The sequence below is a fragment of the Triturus cristatus genome, chromosome 4_2 (genome assembly GCF_964204655.1).
Source record: "Triturus cristatus chromosome 4_2, aTriCri1.1, whole genome shotgun sequence".
NCBI lineage: Eukaryota > Metazoa > Chordata > Amphibia > Caudata > Salamandridae > Triturus > Triturus cristatus.
The window spans coordinates 140,555,416-140,573,469 of NC_140586.1; the positions used below are offsets into that span (position 1 = coordinate 140,555,416).

The 18,054-nt window shown below is 44.4% G+C and overlaps 1 protein-coding gene across 4 annotated transcripts in view; it reads left to right on the forward strand.

Annotated features, from left to right (window-relative positions):
- LOC146833172 (microspherule protein 1) overlaps nucleotides 1-18,054 on the forward strand; it is a 329,726-nt gene that overhangs the window by 21,601 nt on the left and 290,071 nt on the right. For all 4 annotated transcript variants that reach the window (XM_085600822.1, XM_085600820.1, XM_085600821.1 and 1 more), the window contains exon 2: nucleotides 1,566-1,635. In XM_085600822.1, the coding sequence (XP_085456948.1) occupies nucleotides 1,626-1,635 (10 nt within the window). In that variant the 5' untranslated portion in view covers nucleotides 1,566-1,625. The remainder of the gene's footprint in view (nucleotides 1-1,565; nucleotides 1,636-18,054) is intronic.

Sequence of the window (18,054 nt, forward strand, 5' to 3'; positions counted from 1 at the left end):
TCATACCCTTTCCGAGAATTTGCATACACAGCATTCCTGTCCACTCTTAAGGACTCATAACGCACGACATGCACCATCCCTGACCCCGTACACGCATGCCTTTACCACTGCAGGGGAATCCTCTCTGCACCACTAGTGGCGTATCTTTATTGTTTCACTAAGAGCGCACGTGCAGCAACTTTTAGCACCCGGAAGCATAAATATTATGGAAGCCGGCATCGCTCACTGGCATCTTTGCAGTGTGAAGTCTCTGCTTCTTGGATTGACGGTGAGCACAAGCTGTAGCCAGGCTTAGCTTGGTTACCGTAATTACCTATAAAAAGGCACATTTACTAAGATTTCAGTTAACTATCTGAAATAACTGTGTTGTGATTATATTAGATGCACAAGGGTTAATGAGAATGTCTACAATAAAACTTCTTGTTTGCAACAAGAAACCTCATGTCTAGGGCATCGGGTGATACAAATTCTCCACCCCTGCCTTCCTTACTGTATTCTTCCAAAAACTCGCTTTCTGTAAACAGGCCTTTAAATCTTGGTCTTATAATGTCACATTTGCTGTGCATTCAACCACAGAGGCCAAATACCAGGCTCTCAATTCCAAGGAGCATGCTATTTATTTTTCTTTCTCTGACTTCAAAGAGAGAGAATTTGTGACAATCCTCCTGAGTATCCATGTAAGAGGAGAGGGTATAGTGTGTGTATATATATGTGTGTATGTATATATATATATATATATATATATATATATATTTTTTTTTAGCACACAACAAAAAAATTAACTGCGCTGATGTTTCAGAATTTTCAGAATTAGTACAAATGAAGATAATTTTTTTGTAATTCTGAACTGTGGTGGAAACAAATACTTGAATATGATCAAAACACATCAATACACTAGGTGATGACATTAGCACACATTATCGTTCGTCTAGTAAAACTGTTTTTGGTGCAAATGTAATGCTAATTTCCATTGAAGATGTGTATCTGTAGCAGCAGTGCGCTAGCACACCATGCATACTCCACACTACAACACTCCACTCCAATCTACTCCACTCTAATCTACCCCAATCTAGTCCACTCCAAACCACTCTAATCTACCCCCACTCCACTCCAGCCTACCAAACTTCACTCCAGTCTACCCCACTCCAATCTACCATCTAATCTTCCCAACTCCCCCACTCCAATCTATCCATCTCCATTCTACCCCACTCTACCCCTACTCCACTCTGTGCCAATCTAACCCATTCCACTCTACCCCAATCTATCCCACCCCATTCAATGCCACTAACTTTTAGCCAAGCTGAACAGACCCACACTAGTGTACAACATGGCTAAAACACATTGTCAAAGCCAATAGCTCTCACATAGGCGAGACCTATTGGTTTTGCCAATGCTTGTTATATATAACATTTTACTCTTGCGAATGGAAGGGATGAGTGGCGCAAAAAATTGTCAATCTTTTTTCTTATCTGTATGCTTTAATCATGCTATTTGAGTGTTCAAGTGTCAATTTTATAGTAGCTGCTTGGTTTCTTTGTTCTGATGTTTTGTGTTGTTTTTGACAGGTAAAGGAGTAGTGTAACGATTCATAGAGGTCGACTGGTCCGTTCCTTCCAGACATAATAATGGAGCAAGGTAAGTCTAAGAACTACGATTGATAGTTGCCTACCTCAGTTTACTTTACACTTACAGATTAGGTAGGGTAGGAGGCAATTGAGCCCATAAGATCTTGCTATCTGCTGAGCAGAACTTGCCCTGTCTACTATGTAGATACAGTTAAGCAATACATTATGCTTTGATGGTCAGGCATGAGGCAGAATAATTTACAGCTTTGCTTCTGATACTGTAAATTGCAAAGCATTATTGTAATGTGAGCTGCGTAAAAGGTGATTCATTGTTGGAAATAGCTTCATCATTTGCTCCCTTTTAGTGTTTTATTATCACATGCTTAACTGTTTGTGTTATAGTGCTCTGAGTTCATGTTGTGGGGCTTAAAGTTGTGGCCATTGTCAAAAAGGGAGATATGGGTAGATTTATGGCAATTTCTTTCCCAACCCAAATCAATTAGTTGATTCCCTGCTTCTATGAGCAATTTCCCTTTATGTCTTGTTTGAAGTATATAATGCCGTGGAGTCTGACTCTTGGATTACACGGTGCAGCCCCTCTATATGTAAGGACAAAATGCCATATATACTAAGCATTTTTGTGGTTGGAAATGGCCCGATCGGGCTGTTTTTGATTGCAAAAATGCTTTTACAGATGTTCAAAGCACAAATTGTGATTTGGTAACGTGTATTTAGAAGAGGTGTGTTTTGGGCGTCCCTTCCAAATACCGAATCAGAATGGAATTTATTAATATTTTGCAACGGAATTTCAGTCGGAAAACATTCAAACTTTACCGACTCCTTGAAGGAGGTGGTAGGACCCTTTCCCTTTTGAGAATGAGGAAAAAATATTTTTTAAGAGCAGGCAGTGGTGCCACGGGCCACTGCCTACTCGTAAAAAAATGGAACTTCAAAGTTTCATATTCCTTTTTTTGTTAATCGCATCCTGTTTTCCTTTGAGGAAAATAAGCTGTATTTAAAAAAAATAAAAATTGCTTTATTAAAAAACAGTCCCAGAGCAGACATAGTTGTTTGCTGACCTCAGTACCACCATCCCCTGTGATGGCTGTGATTCCTAATGGGTCCCAAATTGCGACCTACCTCAGTATTGTTAATGAGGTAGGTAAAGAAATTGTGATTTGGTAAAAATCGCAATTAGGAAAAATCAATTCTAGATTTTTGCACATGTGGCCCAAAGTGTAAAAGGGTTTAGTGACCACAGTGAGGGTCAGAAGTCTGTGTCTCAAAAAAGCTTCCTGGACCTTACATAAGATCAGTTTGTTCTTTTAAATCTCACTGAAAGGATGAGCTACTTAAAGAATCAAGTTCATTTAATATAATGCCTTTGTCTTGGCCATCTACTGGTGTGCTGGGCAAGAGGCCTGGATGAAACATTGTTTGCAACAGTACAATAGAGAGCTTGACTCATTAGCTGTTGCCCCCGAAGGATTTCATCATAGTTTACAGTCTCTTGTCTTGGCCCTTAATTCCAGTGCAAGGCAGTGTAAGAAAGTGCCCTATTTTTGCATGGTTGCCCCCACTTTTTGCCAAACTGCTGATGTACTTTGACTGAGTGTGCCCTGGGCTCCTGCCAAACAGGTACCCAGGGCCTATGTTCTTTGCCTAAACTGCATTGAGACAAATCCCAATATGCACTCTTTGGCCACATGTCAGTCCCTTGTAAATGGCACCACAGGTACTAAGGGCACTGTGGCCAGGGAAGGTCTCTAAGGGCTGCAGCACTTATTGTGCCACCCTTAGAATATATATTTATATATATATATATATATATATATATATATCTCTCTCTCTCTCTATATATATCCTACTGGCAGTCGCCAGTAGGTAGTTATAGTTAGGACCTATTTTCCATAGGAAATCCGCAACATTCTATTTGGAGTAACGTTGGCTCCGGTCCGATCCTATCCTGAAAATTTCACGGTGATAAGTCAAGCGGGGACCGAGAAAAAAGGGGGGTCCCAAAACGCGTTTTCCCCCATGCATTTTCCCATAGGACCTGTTGACGCAGCTACAGCCCGAACTGCTGAATGGAATTACACCACATTTGGCAAAGAGGTAGTCCTCAGTTCAGACTCGTGCCTTTTGCTTAAATGGTGTAAATCCGTTCAGTAGTTCCTGAGAAAATTAGAGTTAAAAAGATAGATATATCTGGGCGGAGCCTAACCACACATCTCATCGTGAGATCTGATTGGCTGTCAGTACTTCATCCAAAAAGTGTTGGCAGCCATCTTGGGACCAATATACATGATAGCACCTCATTAAAAAGCATTGCAGTTAATAGAAGGTTTTAAGACTTACATTATAAATCATTTGTTGATGATACCATACTAATTTTAGGAATTGTGGTGTGTTCTAAGGTGATTTTACCATGTGAAAAAGCCTTCTGCTGTGATATCATGACTCATGTTTGAGAGAACTATTTTCTCATGCTTTTCCCACAGAGGTTTGGAAGGTGATCTATAAGCTAAACTGAGAGCATATTTTCTGTAAATTCACATTATCTTTCCCAGTCATGTGAGAATGAAGTCTGACATTCTCAGTAAAACATGTACATCCAACAAGGGCAGAGACTGTTAGTTGATTCCTTTGTGTTCTACTGCAGCTTTCCACAGTGTTCTAAAGAACAACTAGAGCGCTAACAGTCCTACTTATGACAAACGTATTGCACACCTGAAGCCATCTTGATTGGAATAAAGTGGTAACTCTTAAAACATTTAATTTAAAAAGGAACAAAATGAGGGGGTTCATTTTGCCATAGAAAGTATGATTAGTGCTGCAGAAAGAAAAATTAGGGCACATTTTGAGTGACTTCTCAAATCCTTTTCCTACTGAGGAGATTGTAGTAAATGAGGAAATTAGGAAACTTCATAACAAATAAGTCCCCCAAAATGGCCACCAGAGACAAAAGAGCCCAAATGTAGCCCAAATATCACCCAGATGTAGCCCAAGTATAGCCCAATGACAGAATGTCCCAGAGTGTTCTAACGAACAACTAGAGCGCTAACAGTCTTACTTATGACAAAAGTATGGCACACCTGAAGCCATCTTGATTGGAATAAAGTGATAACACTTAAAACATTTAATTTACAAAGGAACAAAATGAGGGGGTTCATTTTGCCATAGAAATTATGATTAGTGCTGCAGAAAGAAAAATTAGGGCACATTTTGACTTCTTAAATCCTCTTCTATTTCATAAAAAAATTCTGACATGCAGACTGAAACATGCACTTTTAATAACAGCAGCAGACATCCCTGGTGAGCAGTAGCTTTACTACAGTGATCTAATGAGCAACTAGAGTGCTAACATTCAGAATTTATGGCAAATATGTGACATATCTGAATGCCTTCTTGATGGAACCAAAGTAAAAAACTGAAAGTATTTCCTACTGAGGAGACTGCAGTAAATGAGGAAATTAGGAAACTTCATAACAAATAAATCTCCCAAGATGGCCACCAGAGACAAAAGAGCCCAAATGCAGCACAAATATCACCCAGATGTAGCCCACATGTAGCCCAATGGCAGAAGTGTGCAAAACACTTATTTTTTGTGTATTTGCAGTTTTATATAGTGCAGACTTGTCAGGTATTGGAGTGCTTTACATGAGCATTGGTTACATCACACAAGATCAAATTCATTTTGGTTGTAGACATGGGGAGACTAAGTGATTTGACCAGAATCACAGAATGTTGAGCTGAAGCAGAAACTCCAACCTGGTTCCCCAGTTGCAAAGTCTGCAGCTCTGGAAGTAACACCACATCCTCTCCCCTAAGTGCAACATTTAATCAAGTGGTCAACTGGATAAAAAAAATAAACATTTTAGAAAACTCAGAAAATGTGTCCTCATTTTAATTTTTTAGAGCACTAACCATAATTTTGAGGCAAAAAGGAACCTCTCATATATGTAATTTCTAAAGGAAATGCTCTAGGTATTACAGCTTTGATTACATCAAGATGACGTCAGGCGTTCCACACTTTTGTAATAAATATAGAATGTTAGCAATCTAGTTGTTCATTGGGATACTGTTGAGAGGCAGAGGCCAGGGGCACAGACTCTGAAAATTGAAGGCAGGTAGGAGAGTGCAGAGGCAACAATTTGACCACACTGGGCAGGCAGGAAGGGCAGTGGCAGCACAACAGACTATGGAGGGCAGTGGAAAGGGGGGCAGGGGAAACACACCAACAATACAGGACTGGCAAGAGAGGCTGTGGCAATATAATAGACCATTGTGGGCAGAAGGAAGAGGCAGTGGTAGTACAACCATACATGCCAACAGACCAGTTTCAGCCAATGTTTTTAAGCTCAAATGGGCTTTATTTGATCTGCCTCCTGTCTACAATCTCCTCTTTTTCAATGTAACTCAAAGGGGAAAATCAGTACCCCAGTTTTTTTTCAAAATCTCCCTCTTACCAAGTTCAAAATGTTCGCAAGTATAGTACATTGGATCATGGTAGGCAGGAGGAATTTGGGTAGGGACATGGACTCGGATAACAGAGGACAGGAGGGACATGGAGAGGTGCACCAAACTGACCCTACAGGGCAGGCATCAGGGTTTGCAGCAGCACAATACACCACACAGGGCATGCGGGACGGGAGTGCAGCACAACAATCCATAGAAAGCAATAGGGAGGGGACAGGACCATGCACATGGACAACAGAGAACAGAGGGGAAAGAGGCAATGGTAGCTAGCTGACCATAATGGACAGACAGGAGAGAAAGCTGCAGCATAACAGACCATAAAGGGCGGAAGGGACGGATCAGGGGCATTACAATGGAACAGACAAGCCAGGAGGGAGGGAATAGGGGTCTGCACATGGAAACCGAGGGCTGGGGGCAAGGGGGCAGGGCAGGAGCAGCAAGATGACCATGGAGGTCAGGCAGGATGGGCACTAGAAACAAGCCACACCATGGAGAGCAACAGTGAGACTATGATGGCATACACACAGACCATGGAGGGAAGGTGGGAGGGGGTCGGGGGCAGCTAGCTGACCACACAGGGAAGGTGGGAGGGGCCATGGCAGCACAGAAGACCATGCATGGCAAGCGGGAGGGTTAGTGGCAGCACAATGACTATGATGGGCAAGAAGGAGGTTGCAGGGGCATGCACAAAGGAACATGGAGGATAGAAGGGGGGGGGGGGGTCAGGACCTGGGCACAGACAAGAGAGTTCAGGGGAAGGGGCCTCACAACAGACCGCGTGGGGCAGGAAGGAGGAGCAGTTGCAGCACAACAGACCAGGGAGGGCAGAAGGGTGTGGCAGTAAAATGGACCATGGAGGACAGGAGGAAGGGGATGGGGGCATGGCATGTGGACAGGCAGGGTGGAGGTGGCAGGGACAGGTTACAGTCATCTGACAATGCTCGGCAGGTGGGAGGGGAGTGGCAGCTCAACCGAACACTCAGAGTAGGTAGGAGTGGCAGGTCCATGGAACATGGTGGGCCAAAAGGATGGAGCAGGGGCATGCACAAAGACATCGCAGGGAAGGGGGAAGGAGAATAGGGGCAGCAAGCTAAGCACAGAGGCTTAGCAGGAGGTCAATGATGGGCCATAGAATTGGGCAATGGAGGGCAGGAGGAGTGGACAGGTACATCATGCTAAATGGAGGGCAGTGGCAGCACATCAGACCATGCATGGCAGGAGGGAGGAAGCTAGTCCATGGATTCAGACAACAGAGGATAGGGAGGAGGTGGATGGGGAAGCAAGCTAACTGTTCAGAGAAGGTGGGTATTAGGAACTTTATTGTTTTTAAAATGTGTGTCTGTGCGAACTACTTAAAATATGAACAAGTATGCAGCATTATCTCACTTTTATTCAGGAAGAAGAGGACGTTTGTGACTGTGACTCCGGGCTCACTTGGCAGAAATACCCCCTGACCCTCCACCCCCCATCGCAAAATGTAATGCCCGTGAAAAGGGTAGGTGGACGCAGTGTTATATAGAACATAGTCCTGAGAGCACGATTGAAAATGAAAACTAGATATAGTGTAGGGTATAAACTATGCACCAAAAAGTGTGATATAAGATGAACCGGGGCGTGAAATATAATATGCAATACATTGTGCGCAATGACAGATTCATTGGAGAGTGCGAGATAGCACAGGCACTAGCACGTGCTATGCGATATGCGCCTTGGAGTGTAATATGCACAGGGCAGTGTTGTGTAACCTAACTAGTCTTTAAAGTTGTAATATAAAATATATGCTGTGGAGTGTAACGTTGCATATGCACTGTGACAAAGATATGGATTCCAGATTGTAATATGTATGGCATACGCTGTGCTTTATAACATAGGCATCGAGGAAGGCACGTTAGATAGGGCAATATAACCCGTGTGAAGGCAAGTGTGGCATGACATATTCATGGGGTGGTGTTGCAGTGCACGTGGGCTAGAGAGTGTCATAGCATACGTTCTAGCTGGTGGAATACAACACACAGGTGTGTGGCACTCGGCTGGCACTGGTGGGTGTAACACAGCATTGGGCTCAGCTAGGAGCACGCTGTGACTCTCAAGTGAGGTTCGTCTCCTTTCCAGAGAGTAAAATAAAAAGTATTACACATCCGGCGGTGGATGTGTGTTTTATTAACCGTGAGGGGGGTTTCTTGAAAGTTTGGTCGAATTTTTGTCGAATCCCCTTTGAATGGCTTGGTGTGCGTGTGTATTAAATGTGCCCGTCAATAGCTACCCATGTTTGTATAAGTAAACTACAAGGGTGTCTACTTGGAGAGTACCCATCGGTGGGGGCGCTGGGATTAGGCACGGTAGGGCGTCACACGTCAGAGCTTCACTAGCGGTGTAAATACATTCCACGTGGTTTCATTGTATGCATAGTCTCCTTTTAATGAATATCACACAAATCATCATGGTGATAGGTACATACGGTTTGTCCAGCATGACCTGGGTGTTTCTATAAATATAAAAAAAATTTAAATAATAAAAAACAAAGGCCGGCCCCGGGGGATTCGGGTCCCCGGGGCCATAAGTGGCCCCGAGGGGGGCAACGCAGCCCCCCCCCTAAAGAATTTAAAAAAAAAAAAAAAGGCCAAAGAAAAGGCCATGACCCGGAGGTTGGGGTCCCCGGGGCCGATTAAGGTCTTGGGAGGAGTGCCACGCGGCCCCCTTCCAAATGTATTTTTTTCAACAAAAAAAATTAGGGTGCAGGCCCTCGGGTATAGGGTCCCCAGGGCCAATAAATTAGAAAAAGAAGGGGGGCCACACAGCCCTTCTTCTTAAAAAAATAAAAGACCGGCATCGTGCCGGAGGCCACGCGCCCTCCTTGCAGCACTCGGCAAACGCGCCCCCGGCCAGTTGTAAATTGGGGAATTAATTCCCCTTCAATACTGAGGGTCCCTGAGGGCCAACTAACAGGTATCTCCAGTATGTGCCAGGGAGCTGCTTTGCAGACAGGTGTTCTGAGGCCACGCCCCTTTTTACACCTCTATGCAACGCAACTCTGTGGCGCTTACTGGAGGTTCCTAGTGAGCTAGTTTGACCCTAGGGACCCTTAGGATTCAAGGGGACTTAATCTCTCAACTTAGAACGGCCACAGAGCGTGTTTACACAGTGGTGAAGGGAGGGGACGGTGCCTGAGGTGACGTGTGCAAACACGCCCTGTGGCGCGTTTTAAGTTGGGGAAATAATTCCCTTTCAATCCTGAGGGACCCTGGGGGCCAACTAGCCCACCATGTGCTTCCAGTAAGCGCCACTGCTCTGCGTTGCAGAGAGGTGGTGCAGGCCGTGCCCCTTTTTACACCTCTCTGCAATGGCGCTTAATGGACGTACCTAGTGGGCTATTTTGCCCCTAGGGACCCTCAGGATTCAAGGGGACTTAATCTCCCAACTTAAAACTGCCACAGGGCGTGTTTACACTGTGGGGAAGGGAGGGGACGGAGCCTGAGGTGACGTGTGCAAACACGCCCTATGGCGCGTTTTAAGAGGTAGTTTTAATCCCCTGTCCTATTATATACTAGGGGCTTACAGAGGAGGTCATGCTAATCACAGGGGGACCCCAACGCATAGTGTTCCCTAGTGTATGTAGGTGTGTTCACTGTATTCTGAGTGTCTTTTAACATAGCACTGGTTCTAGGACTGGTTAGTCAGACTCAGTTACCACCAGTGTCCGTCTGAAAAAGTTGAGGGTACAGGATGATTTTGCAACAAGGCTTCTTTCTGCTCTTCTGTTTGTTCTTTCTGCACGTTATCCTTCTTCCTGCACTTTTCTTCGTCTTTGAGGACTTCTGTTGCTTCTTTCTGCATTTCTTTTTTTTCTTTTTGTGCGTTTTTTCTTCTTTCTTCACATGTCCTATCTCTGTAGGCATAGTTAGAAATTAGCATTTAAAAAACCTTTGAAATTTACTGAAAAAACCATAGGTTTCAGGCACGTTATAGTTCGGAATTAGCTTTTAAAAAACCTTAGAAATTCACTGAAAAAGCCATAGGTTTCAGGGGCGTTATAGTTAGCTGGACTTTTCACTCGTACAAAACCATTGAAATTCCCCCGTTATAGTTAGTTCAGCTAACTATAACTCGCGAGCCCGCAATGCACTGCTGATGACGTCACATATTACATCACTCATGACATGGTCAGTGACATCTCAAATGACATCACTGATGACATCATCCTTGTGATAGAGTGGCAGACCTCCTCTCCCCCTAATATAACCTTTGATACACACATTCAAAAATAGAAACTAAAATTTTCAAAACAATGGACATACCAATACCAGTTACAACAACCTATTCAGTAATTCCAAGATCCACATACACATCCACTCATTCACCAACAGTCCTATACAGTCCCTCATACATGTACTCACTCATCATATGTACTCATACACCTATACATCCTGTTACATAACGCCACTCATCCATAGAGTTACTCACACACATAGTCACTCCTGCTAATAAAGAATCAAACATCCATTTACTTACATATACAGTTATACACACACCACCACACTTACATCTACAGAAACGTACACATACTTAGTCTTTTAAACAACACTGATAGAAACACATTCTTATTCATACAGGAACTCTTTCAATCTCACATATACTCACTTATACCAATAGTCACATATACTAGTTTAAAACATGTGTAGTTACTCATAAAGACACTATTGAGACAGTCATTCACTCACTAACACACCCATTCACACACTCATCCACCCATACAGTCCTGCACACATGCTGTCTTCAACACATACAGTGAGTCACTCATTCATGCACCTATGCACTACGTAATACCCCCCACCGAACCATACAGACACTCAGACTGATACTCAAAAAAACAACTAATAACCTATATAGACACTCATGTAGCTACTCACCAACCCATGCAGCCACATATACACAAAGTGAGAGACTGATACAGATATTTACATATTTAAACATTACTCACTAAGCCATGTATTCACTAAGATACACTTAATCAGTCAGTTATACAATCAATTTTTCAAAAACAAATCATCCATTTAGACACTTATATACCCATTTATTCTTCCATCGACCTTTAGATATACATATATAAAACATATGTAATTTTCAGAAAAACACACATTCACTGGATGATGTCATGAGTGATGTCACTGACCATGTCATGAGTGATGTAATATGTGACGTCATCAGCAGTGCATTGCGGGCGCGCGAGTTATAGTTAGCTGAACTAACTATAACAAAGGAATTTCAATGGTTTTGTACAAGTGAAAAGTCCAGCTAACTATAACGCCCCTGAAACCTATGGTTTTTCAGTGAAAATAAATATATATATATATATATATATATATACACATGTGATCACCATCCTTGCAAGATCGAAACGCGTCATGCTGGTGGTGTAACTGTGGCTGAATAAAACTTAGCAGCTGCATCAACTCTGTGGTCCGCGCTCCGTTTTTTAGCAGAAATGACGATGGCTGCTCATGGAGGCAAAGATTATATATATATATATATATATATATATATATATATATATATATATATATATATATATATATATATATATATATATATATATATATTTATATTCCGCAGCACCATAATGGCTTTACTGGGAAGTTTGGTATCAAACGTCTCAGCACATTAAAACCACACTGATGCCAGTGCTGGATTAAATGAAAGATGCACACAGAGGGCATCTTAGAGATGTCCCCTGAAAAACGACATTGCTCTAGTGTCCTGACTGAGTGGCTGCTCGTCAGCTGCCACCACCAGACATATTTCTAGACCCCTGGGTGGAGAGCCTGCTGCTCTCGGGAGTTCTGAAACAATGTACATCCTGAGACGAGGTACCAAGCCTCCTCCCCCAGGATGGGCAGGGTCCACGAAGTGAAAGCTTCAAAGGCTTGCCTGCCTTTGTGATCTACCCCAGCCCTTTGCTGCTTCCAGCAAGTGTCTCTCACCGGTTCTGAACCCCACTTTGGGCGGAGAATCGACAGGAAAAAAAAGTGAGGGAGGGAGCTGTGCCCACCTTTGCCAACCCAATCCCTCAGTTGGGGGAGGCGAGGTGAAGCACAACTCTCGGTCCCCGCCATGTTGCAGATGGGGGGGCCCAAGCCAACCAGAAAGATGCATATGCCCCCTCCCACTGGAGGGTGGCATAATAGGGGGTGTACCCACCCCAAGTAAGGAACCCATTGGTCCCAACCTTTACTTACCTGTAACGCCCCTAATTCTAGTAGTTAGGGACAACCCTGAACCTTGCCTCCTCAGACAAGAACTGACCAGAAGAAGAAGGACCGAAGAAGCCGAGCTGAACCAAGAAGAGGACGCCCACTGACTTGGCCCCAGCCCTACTGTCCTGTCCCCACCTCAAACCTGCTCCAGCTCTCCTGCAGCCAGCAGCCTCAAGAAGATTGAAAGACCTGTCCTGCCATCCAAAACCAAGACTTTGTCTCCAGTGAGCACAGGATTTGCTCACCCACAAACTCTGGCTCCAGCCAAATCCATGAGTCTTCACCCGATGCCCACTGCCCGAGTTTGAGTGGCCCATCACCACCGGGAGGTCTCCCTGGCGATCTTGACCTTAGGTCTGGTAATCTCTGACCTGCCTTGAATCTTCAAGCGAAGCCTGCAGCCCCTTTCTGGAGAATCCCTGCGACCGGAGCTGGTAAGAAAAACACAATGCAAATGGCACCCCTGCACCCGACGTCCCACACCCTTGGGTGGCCAACCGACTGTCCCAGCATCCCAACTTACCCCACCAAACGGTGGTCGCCTCCAGATCTTCGTCCCCAAGCCTTCCGTCTTTGTTGCAACCGGGCACCCGACGCCAAAACAGCACCCAGCTGCCCCTGAGCTGCTGCGGGTGTACTTTGGGTACTAACTCGGGTCCCCCTTTGCCCTGAGCCTAACACCTGGAGCTTTGCTCCCACAACCTTGTGACCTGCTCGTGAGCAGCCACCAACAGGAGGCCCCCTATCCATCATTGGATAACATTGGGCCTCCGCATTCTGCACCCGGCCGCCCTAGTGCCGCTGAGGGTGTTTCAAGAGTGCATTCTTGACCCTCTGGGAACCCTGGTTCTAACCCCAGAAAACCAACTCCCACAGATATGTACTTACCTGCAAACCGGTAACTTAATTTCCTCCCATAGGATTGCATGGGCTGATTTTCTTGAAAATTGTTCTATGTGGAGTTGGTTTGTATGTATCATTGAAAAACTGAATATGTCCTAAAAGTGAATTACTTACCTTTTGTCTAGGGGATGTCTCTGTGTGATATCTAGGCATATCACACTGATTAGCAAAACTAATCTGAAAAGTAATCTAAAAAGTAACATACATAGTAATCTGTAAAGTAGCTAAAAAGACATTCCGAACTGTTTACTTACCTGTAACTCAACCAACTGCATTTGAACCTGCATTCAACTGTAAAACACTGCAATAATTTTGCAAAGTATTATTTCACTTAACTGCACTAGGCTTGGCTTGGTTCTACACATAAAATAACTTTTTTGATACAAACAATGTGAATCGGCTAAATTATACAAAATCATTAAAGAATTAAAGGAGTTTGTCACGCAATCATTGAACATTTTCTCAACTAGGCTAGAAAACATGAAAAAAGGTATTGAAAAAATGCTAGCGGCCCAGACTAACGACGCTCAAGGGATAGGCGTGGTGACTCAGAGGCCGGTGGGCAGTAGCGGACAAACAGAGAGGGCGGTCTTAAGTGGAGCAGCCCTGCAGCCCGATAGGGGCGCTTTAGCAGCCAAGGGGCATGACGGTCGCCTGGACTCGCTTAAACACGGGCCCATGGCTACTACTAGTAGTCCCCCAGTAGTCGGTAAGCCTTCTAGGTATAATGAGATGGGTATTGCAGGTTATAAATCCCTTGATAAATGTAAAGGCGGAGAAGACATTAACAAGATGGTGGACAATAGAGCCCAAATACTTAACCTCCCTCCGGCTGCTACCCCATATACAATCATCTTAGTCAACGTTCCTAAACTGGATCCAGCAACAACTGAAACCTGGCCAGCCCTAAGAAATAAAACCGTAAACTGGTTGGGAAATAGGACTGGCCTAACAAACGCACTTTTTAGGGAATTTAAGATGGTGAGGAGAGTTGACTGGGTTGGAACTAGCAGTAAACTTTATAAAGGAGATTGTATAGTGCTATCGTTAGGTTCACCAGCTCTTGTTAGTGAAATCTTGTCAAGAATTTACCATTCGAACCTCTCCAACATCAGTATCCAAGTACGTCCGCTGGACTCTTTTTACCACCTGCCATTTAAATATCCAGTGGAAAATCAAGGTCAGTACCGTGGGAATAAGGAGGGTTCCCATTACAATTTAGTAGTGTCAAATAGATTCGGCCCCCTATCTGCTTTAGACGAGAACGAATGACCATTATTTAACAGCTCACAGCCCCAGAGGGCACCCTCCCCTCCCACTAGCATAATGCGGGGCGCATCAATTTTGCAGGACCAAATCGTGGTAGAACAAGTGGACGAGGAAGATCGTACCGAATCCAGGATTAACATTACTTTGGGGATCACTGTGGATCCAATAGACCACCAGGCAGGGACTTGTAGCGTCTGTTTTTGGAATGTGGCAGGCCTACAGCATAAAGTGAACGACCCGGCCTGGTTGGATTTTGTTAGTAATTTTGATGTTTTATGTTTACAAGAGACTTGGGTTATCGACAGAGTCCACATAAATGGTTTCAAAACATATCACACACCTGCTATTAGATCAACTTTTGGAAGACCGAAAGGGGGATTATGTGTATATGTATCGAACATGTTGGGGGCATGTAATCTAGAGATGGTGCGTGCTGAAACTTTCTACCAAATTGTCTTAATACATATGGATTTGTCTACCGTCCTGGTTTTAATCAACTTTTTTATAATCATGTAGAAAAGGATCAATTGGGGACTGTATTAGAAAAGCTTAGCAGGGATATTAACAATCTAAAACTAAGAGGTGATATAACCTTAATCCCCATTTGGGTTGGTGATTTTAATACCAGCTTGTGCCCACTAGCGGACTTGGGAAAATGTGGACTCACCCTGAATAAGAATGATCCTCTGGCCCACTTTCATCATACAACAAAAGGCGAGCTCCTAAATGAGCTCATGTTTAAAAACTACTTTGGCTTTGCTAATTGCCTATGTACGCCCAAGGTGGATTTCGGCCATACCTTCATAGGCAGAGGTGTGCCAAATCAATTATTGATTTCATCCTCATCCCAAATCATCACGCTAGCTACGTGGAAGGTTATAAAATCAATCATAACCTAATGAGCGATCACCTGGCAATTAGTGTGAACATAGCTGCCTCTAACTGTGTACCTCGGAAACCATGTAATAGATCTGCATGGGTGCAGAATATAGAGTTGGGTAGGGAAAACGGCTATGCAATTCGATGGGCCAGCCGGGACCCCACTGAAGTACTGGGTATTTTAGTCCCAGCGGTGCAGGGGCACACACCCTATGACTTCTGGGTTCACCCTGTTCCAGACCTACAGAAACACAGAGCCTTCTAGGTGAAGTCAAAGATCGTTTATTGGCTGCAGACCAATGACAGGTATCCTAGAAGTACAACAGCGTGTATGTTCTCAGGAGACTGCTGAAAATCATAGAAACGGACTTCATCTTAAATACAGTTTTCCCCGCCTCAGGCATACATTCCTAGGTTTTATGATACGGCAATATACAAGTGTACATTACAAAGAAAAGAGCAGAGTCATGATGACCATCCCACATTCCAGTTCGGCCAGCCCACAATGATTTACACAGTGAGGTTCAGATCCCACATTGGATAATCGATAGGCCCCAATAAACATGAGCATCTCCTGTTTTGGGAAACAAGTCATAAAGCAGGAACAAGCAGGTGCCAAAGTGATTAGCCAGAGGCTTGTGTGTGATGAAAGGACTTTATGGTGCGCTGAGCCCTGATGCTAATCACAGGTGGCCGGAGGAAGGGGAGCTCGTGAGACCAGTTTGACCTGGGGCAGCAGAGCCAAGCTGCCCAGGTCACAGAAGAGTCAAGGAAAGGCACATGCATTGCAAGGCCCGTAGTTGCTTCATTATAGCCTATGTGAGGGCAAGGACAAGATGGCCACCGCTTCCAAAATGGAACCCGCGTAGTGAAGCAGAATAACGTGTACACAGTGCATTCATAGCTAGAACGATATATAAAGCACTCGTACATACCGCATTAACCATTTGCGGTTTGCTAATACCAGGATAGACAGGGGTAGGGCCCTGTCCCCTACGCGGTCACAGAGATTAAAGTACGACAGACCCTCCTTTTGCCCTTACATAGGCAATCACTATACTCATCTTAATCCGAGTCTAGGTCAATGTTCACAAAGTCATGGAGATGTTGCTGTAGCATCATCCTATTACTTAGCTCGTCCCTCGATACAGGTTTCCTTACACATAAGGTAGCACAGAGGCCACATATCGCAGGAGCACACTGTATGCACAGACAGAACAGGAAAAGAATGGCTAAGGTCATTCCAATGACCATTAGAACTTTCTAACCCCAGGCAGATATCAGTTCCCAGAACCACCCCACCAGTGACCAGTCTCCCTTATCCACGTGTATGGTTTCAGATATTTTATGGAGTTTGGAGATGGCTTGATAGACTGTTGGAGCGTTATCTGGTATGAAAATGCAACAACTGGATTGGATAACCTTACATACCCCACCGCGGTCTGCAAGAATAACGTCTAGAACCATGCGGTTCTGCAAAGTCATAAGGCGATCCGCTTGGAGCTCAGCGGTCAGATTACCAAGGGCACCAGCCGTCACATTGACAGTGGATTCAACCACACGAGTCAGTTGTCTCAGGTTCCTACTATTTACCATAGGTCCCCAAAACGGCAGGAAACCCCAAGAAGAAGTCTCCTGCTTCCTGACCGGCAGTATCCTCCTTACTAATCACGCCCCTCACAACTCTGGTCTTGTGATAGTCAGCGGCAGCAGTAAATGTTGGCGGTAGCAAGTTCGCAATATAACATGTGCCCGAGAAATCAGGGGGCAACCATGTATATGCTCGGTCATTGCAGATGAAATATGTACCCTTGGCAGCCAAAAACGCAGGGGAAAACTGTGACAGGAAAGTGTACGTTTCAGTACAGTCACTTCTCCCCAGTTGAGCTCTAGGATTCTGACCATTACCCTGTAAGCAGAACCGACCTATGTGGGGTACGACCCAGATTGGAGATGAGATTTTTCGCTGTCTTTCACCCAGACTAATACTATACCCCGTTGCGTTCCACCCTACATAAGCTCTCAGCTCTTCTTTGGGAATGGATGAGTATGCATCAATATCCCTACTCATATCGGCAATTCCTCTCACTAAGGCTTTATTATTTGTACTAGGTCTGATGGAACGCGGTTGTCGCGGGGAGTAGGCATCTAGAGCATAGAGGAACATGGTCTGGAATGCCCATGACGATCCATTGTAACTAAAGGGCAGCACCAAATAGGGAATACCCTTGTTAATGGTATGTGGCATTAACCCACACACCCAGCAATTGGTCGTATTCATTACTAGTTGGTGTTGGTGCAAGAGCTGAATAAACGAGTTATTTACAAACTCTGATCGTCTGGTTTGTTCGTGCTCAGGCAGAGGGTGAAAAGAGTGAGAGGAGGCAGTAGAAAGAGGTACAGGCTGTACAGTGGGTGCAATGGTCTTTTGAGAGGAGAAAAACACAAATCCTACGATGAACATTACTATACTACACAGTGTAAATAGGCACAAAAATACAAAACATTTACTTTTTACAATTCTACACATTCTTGCTTTAAAGTTCATTTCCTCAACGGGTCTCTCCATCTTAAAAAACTCCATCCTCTAATCGGGCCGCTCGCGGCGGATGAGTTTCTTCTGCTAAGGAGTACGCCTGTCAGTCCAGGGAAACGCCCTAGACCAACCAGAACCGTTGACCTAACGTCTTCGGCCTGTACCCCAAAGT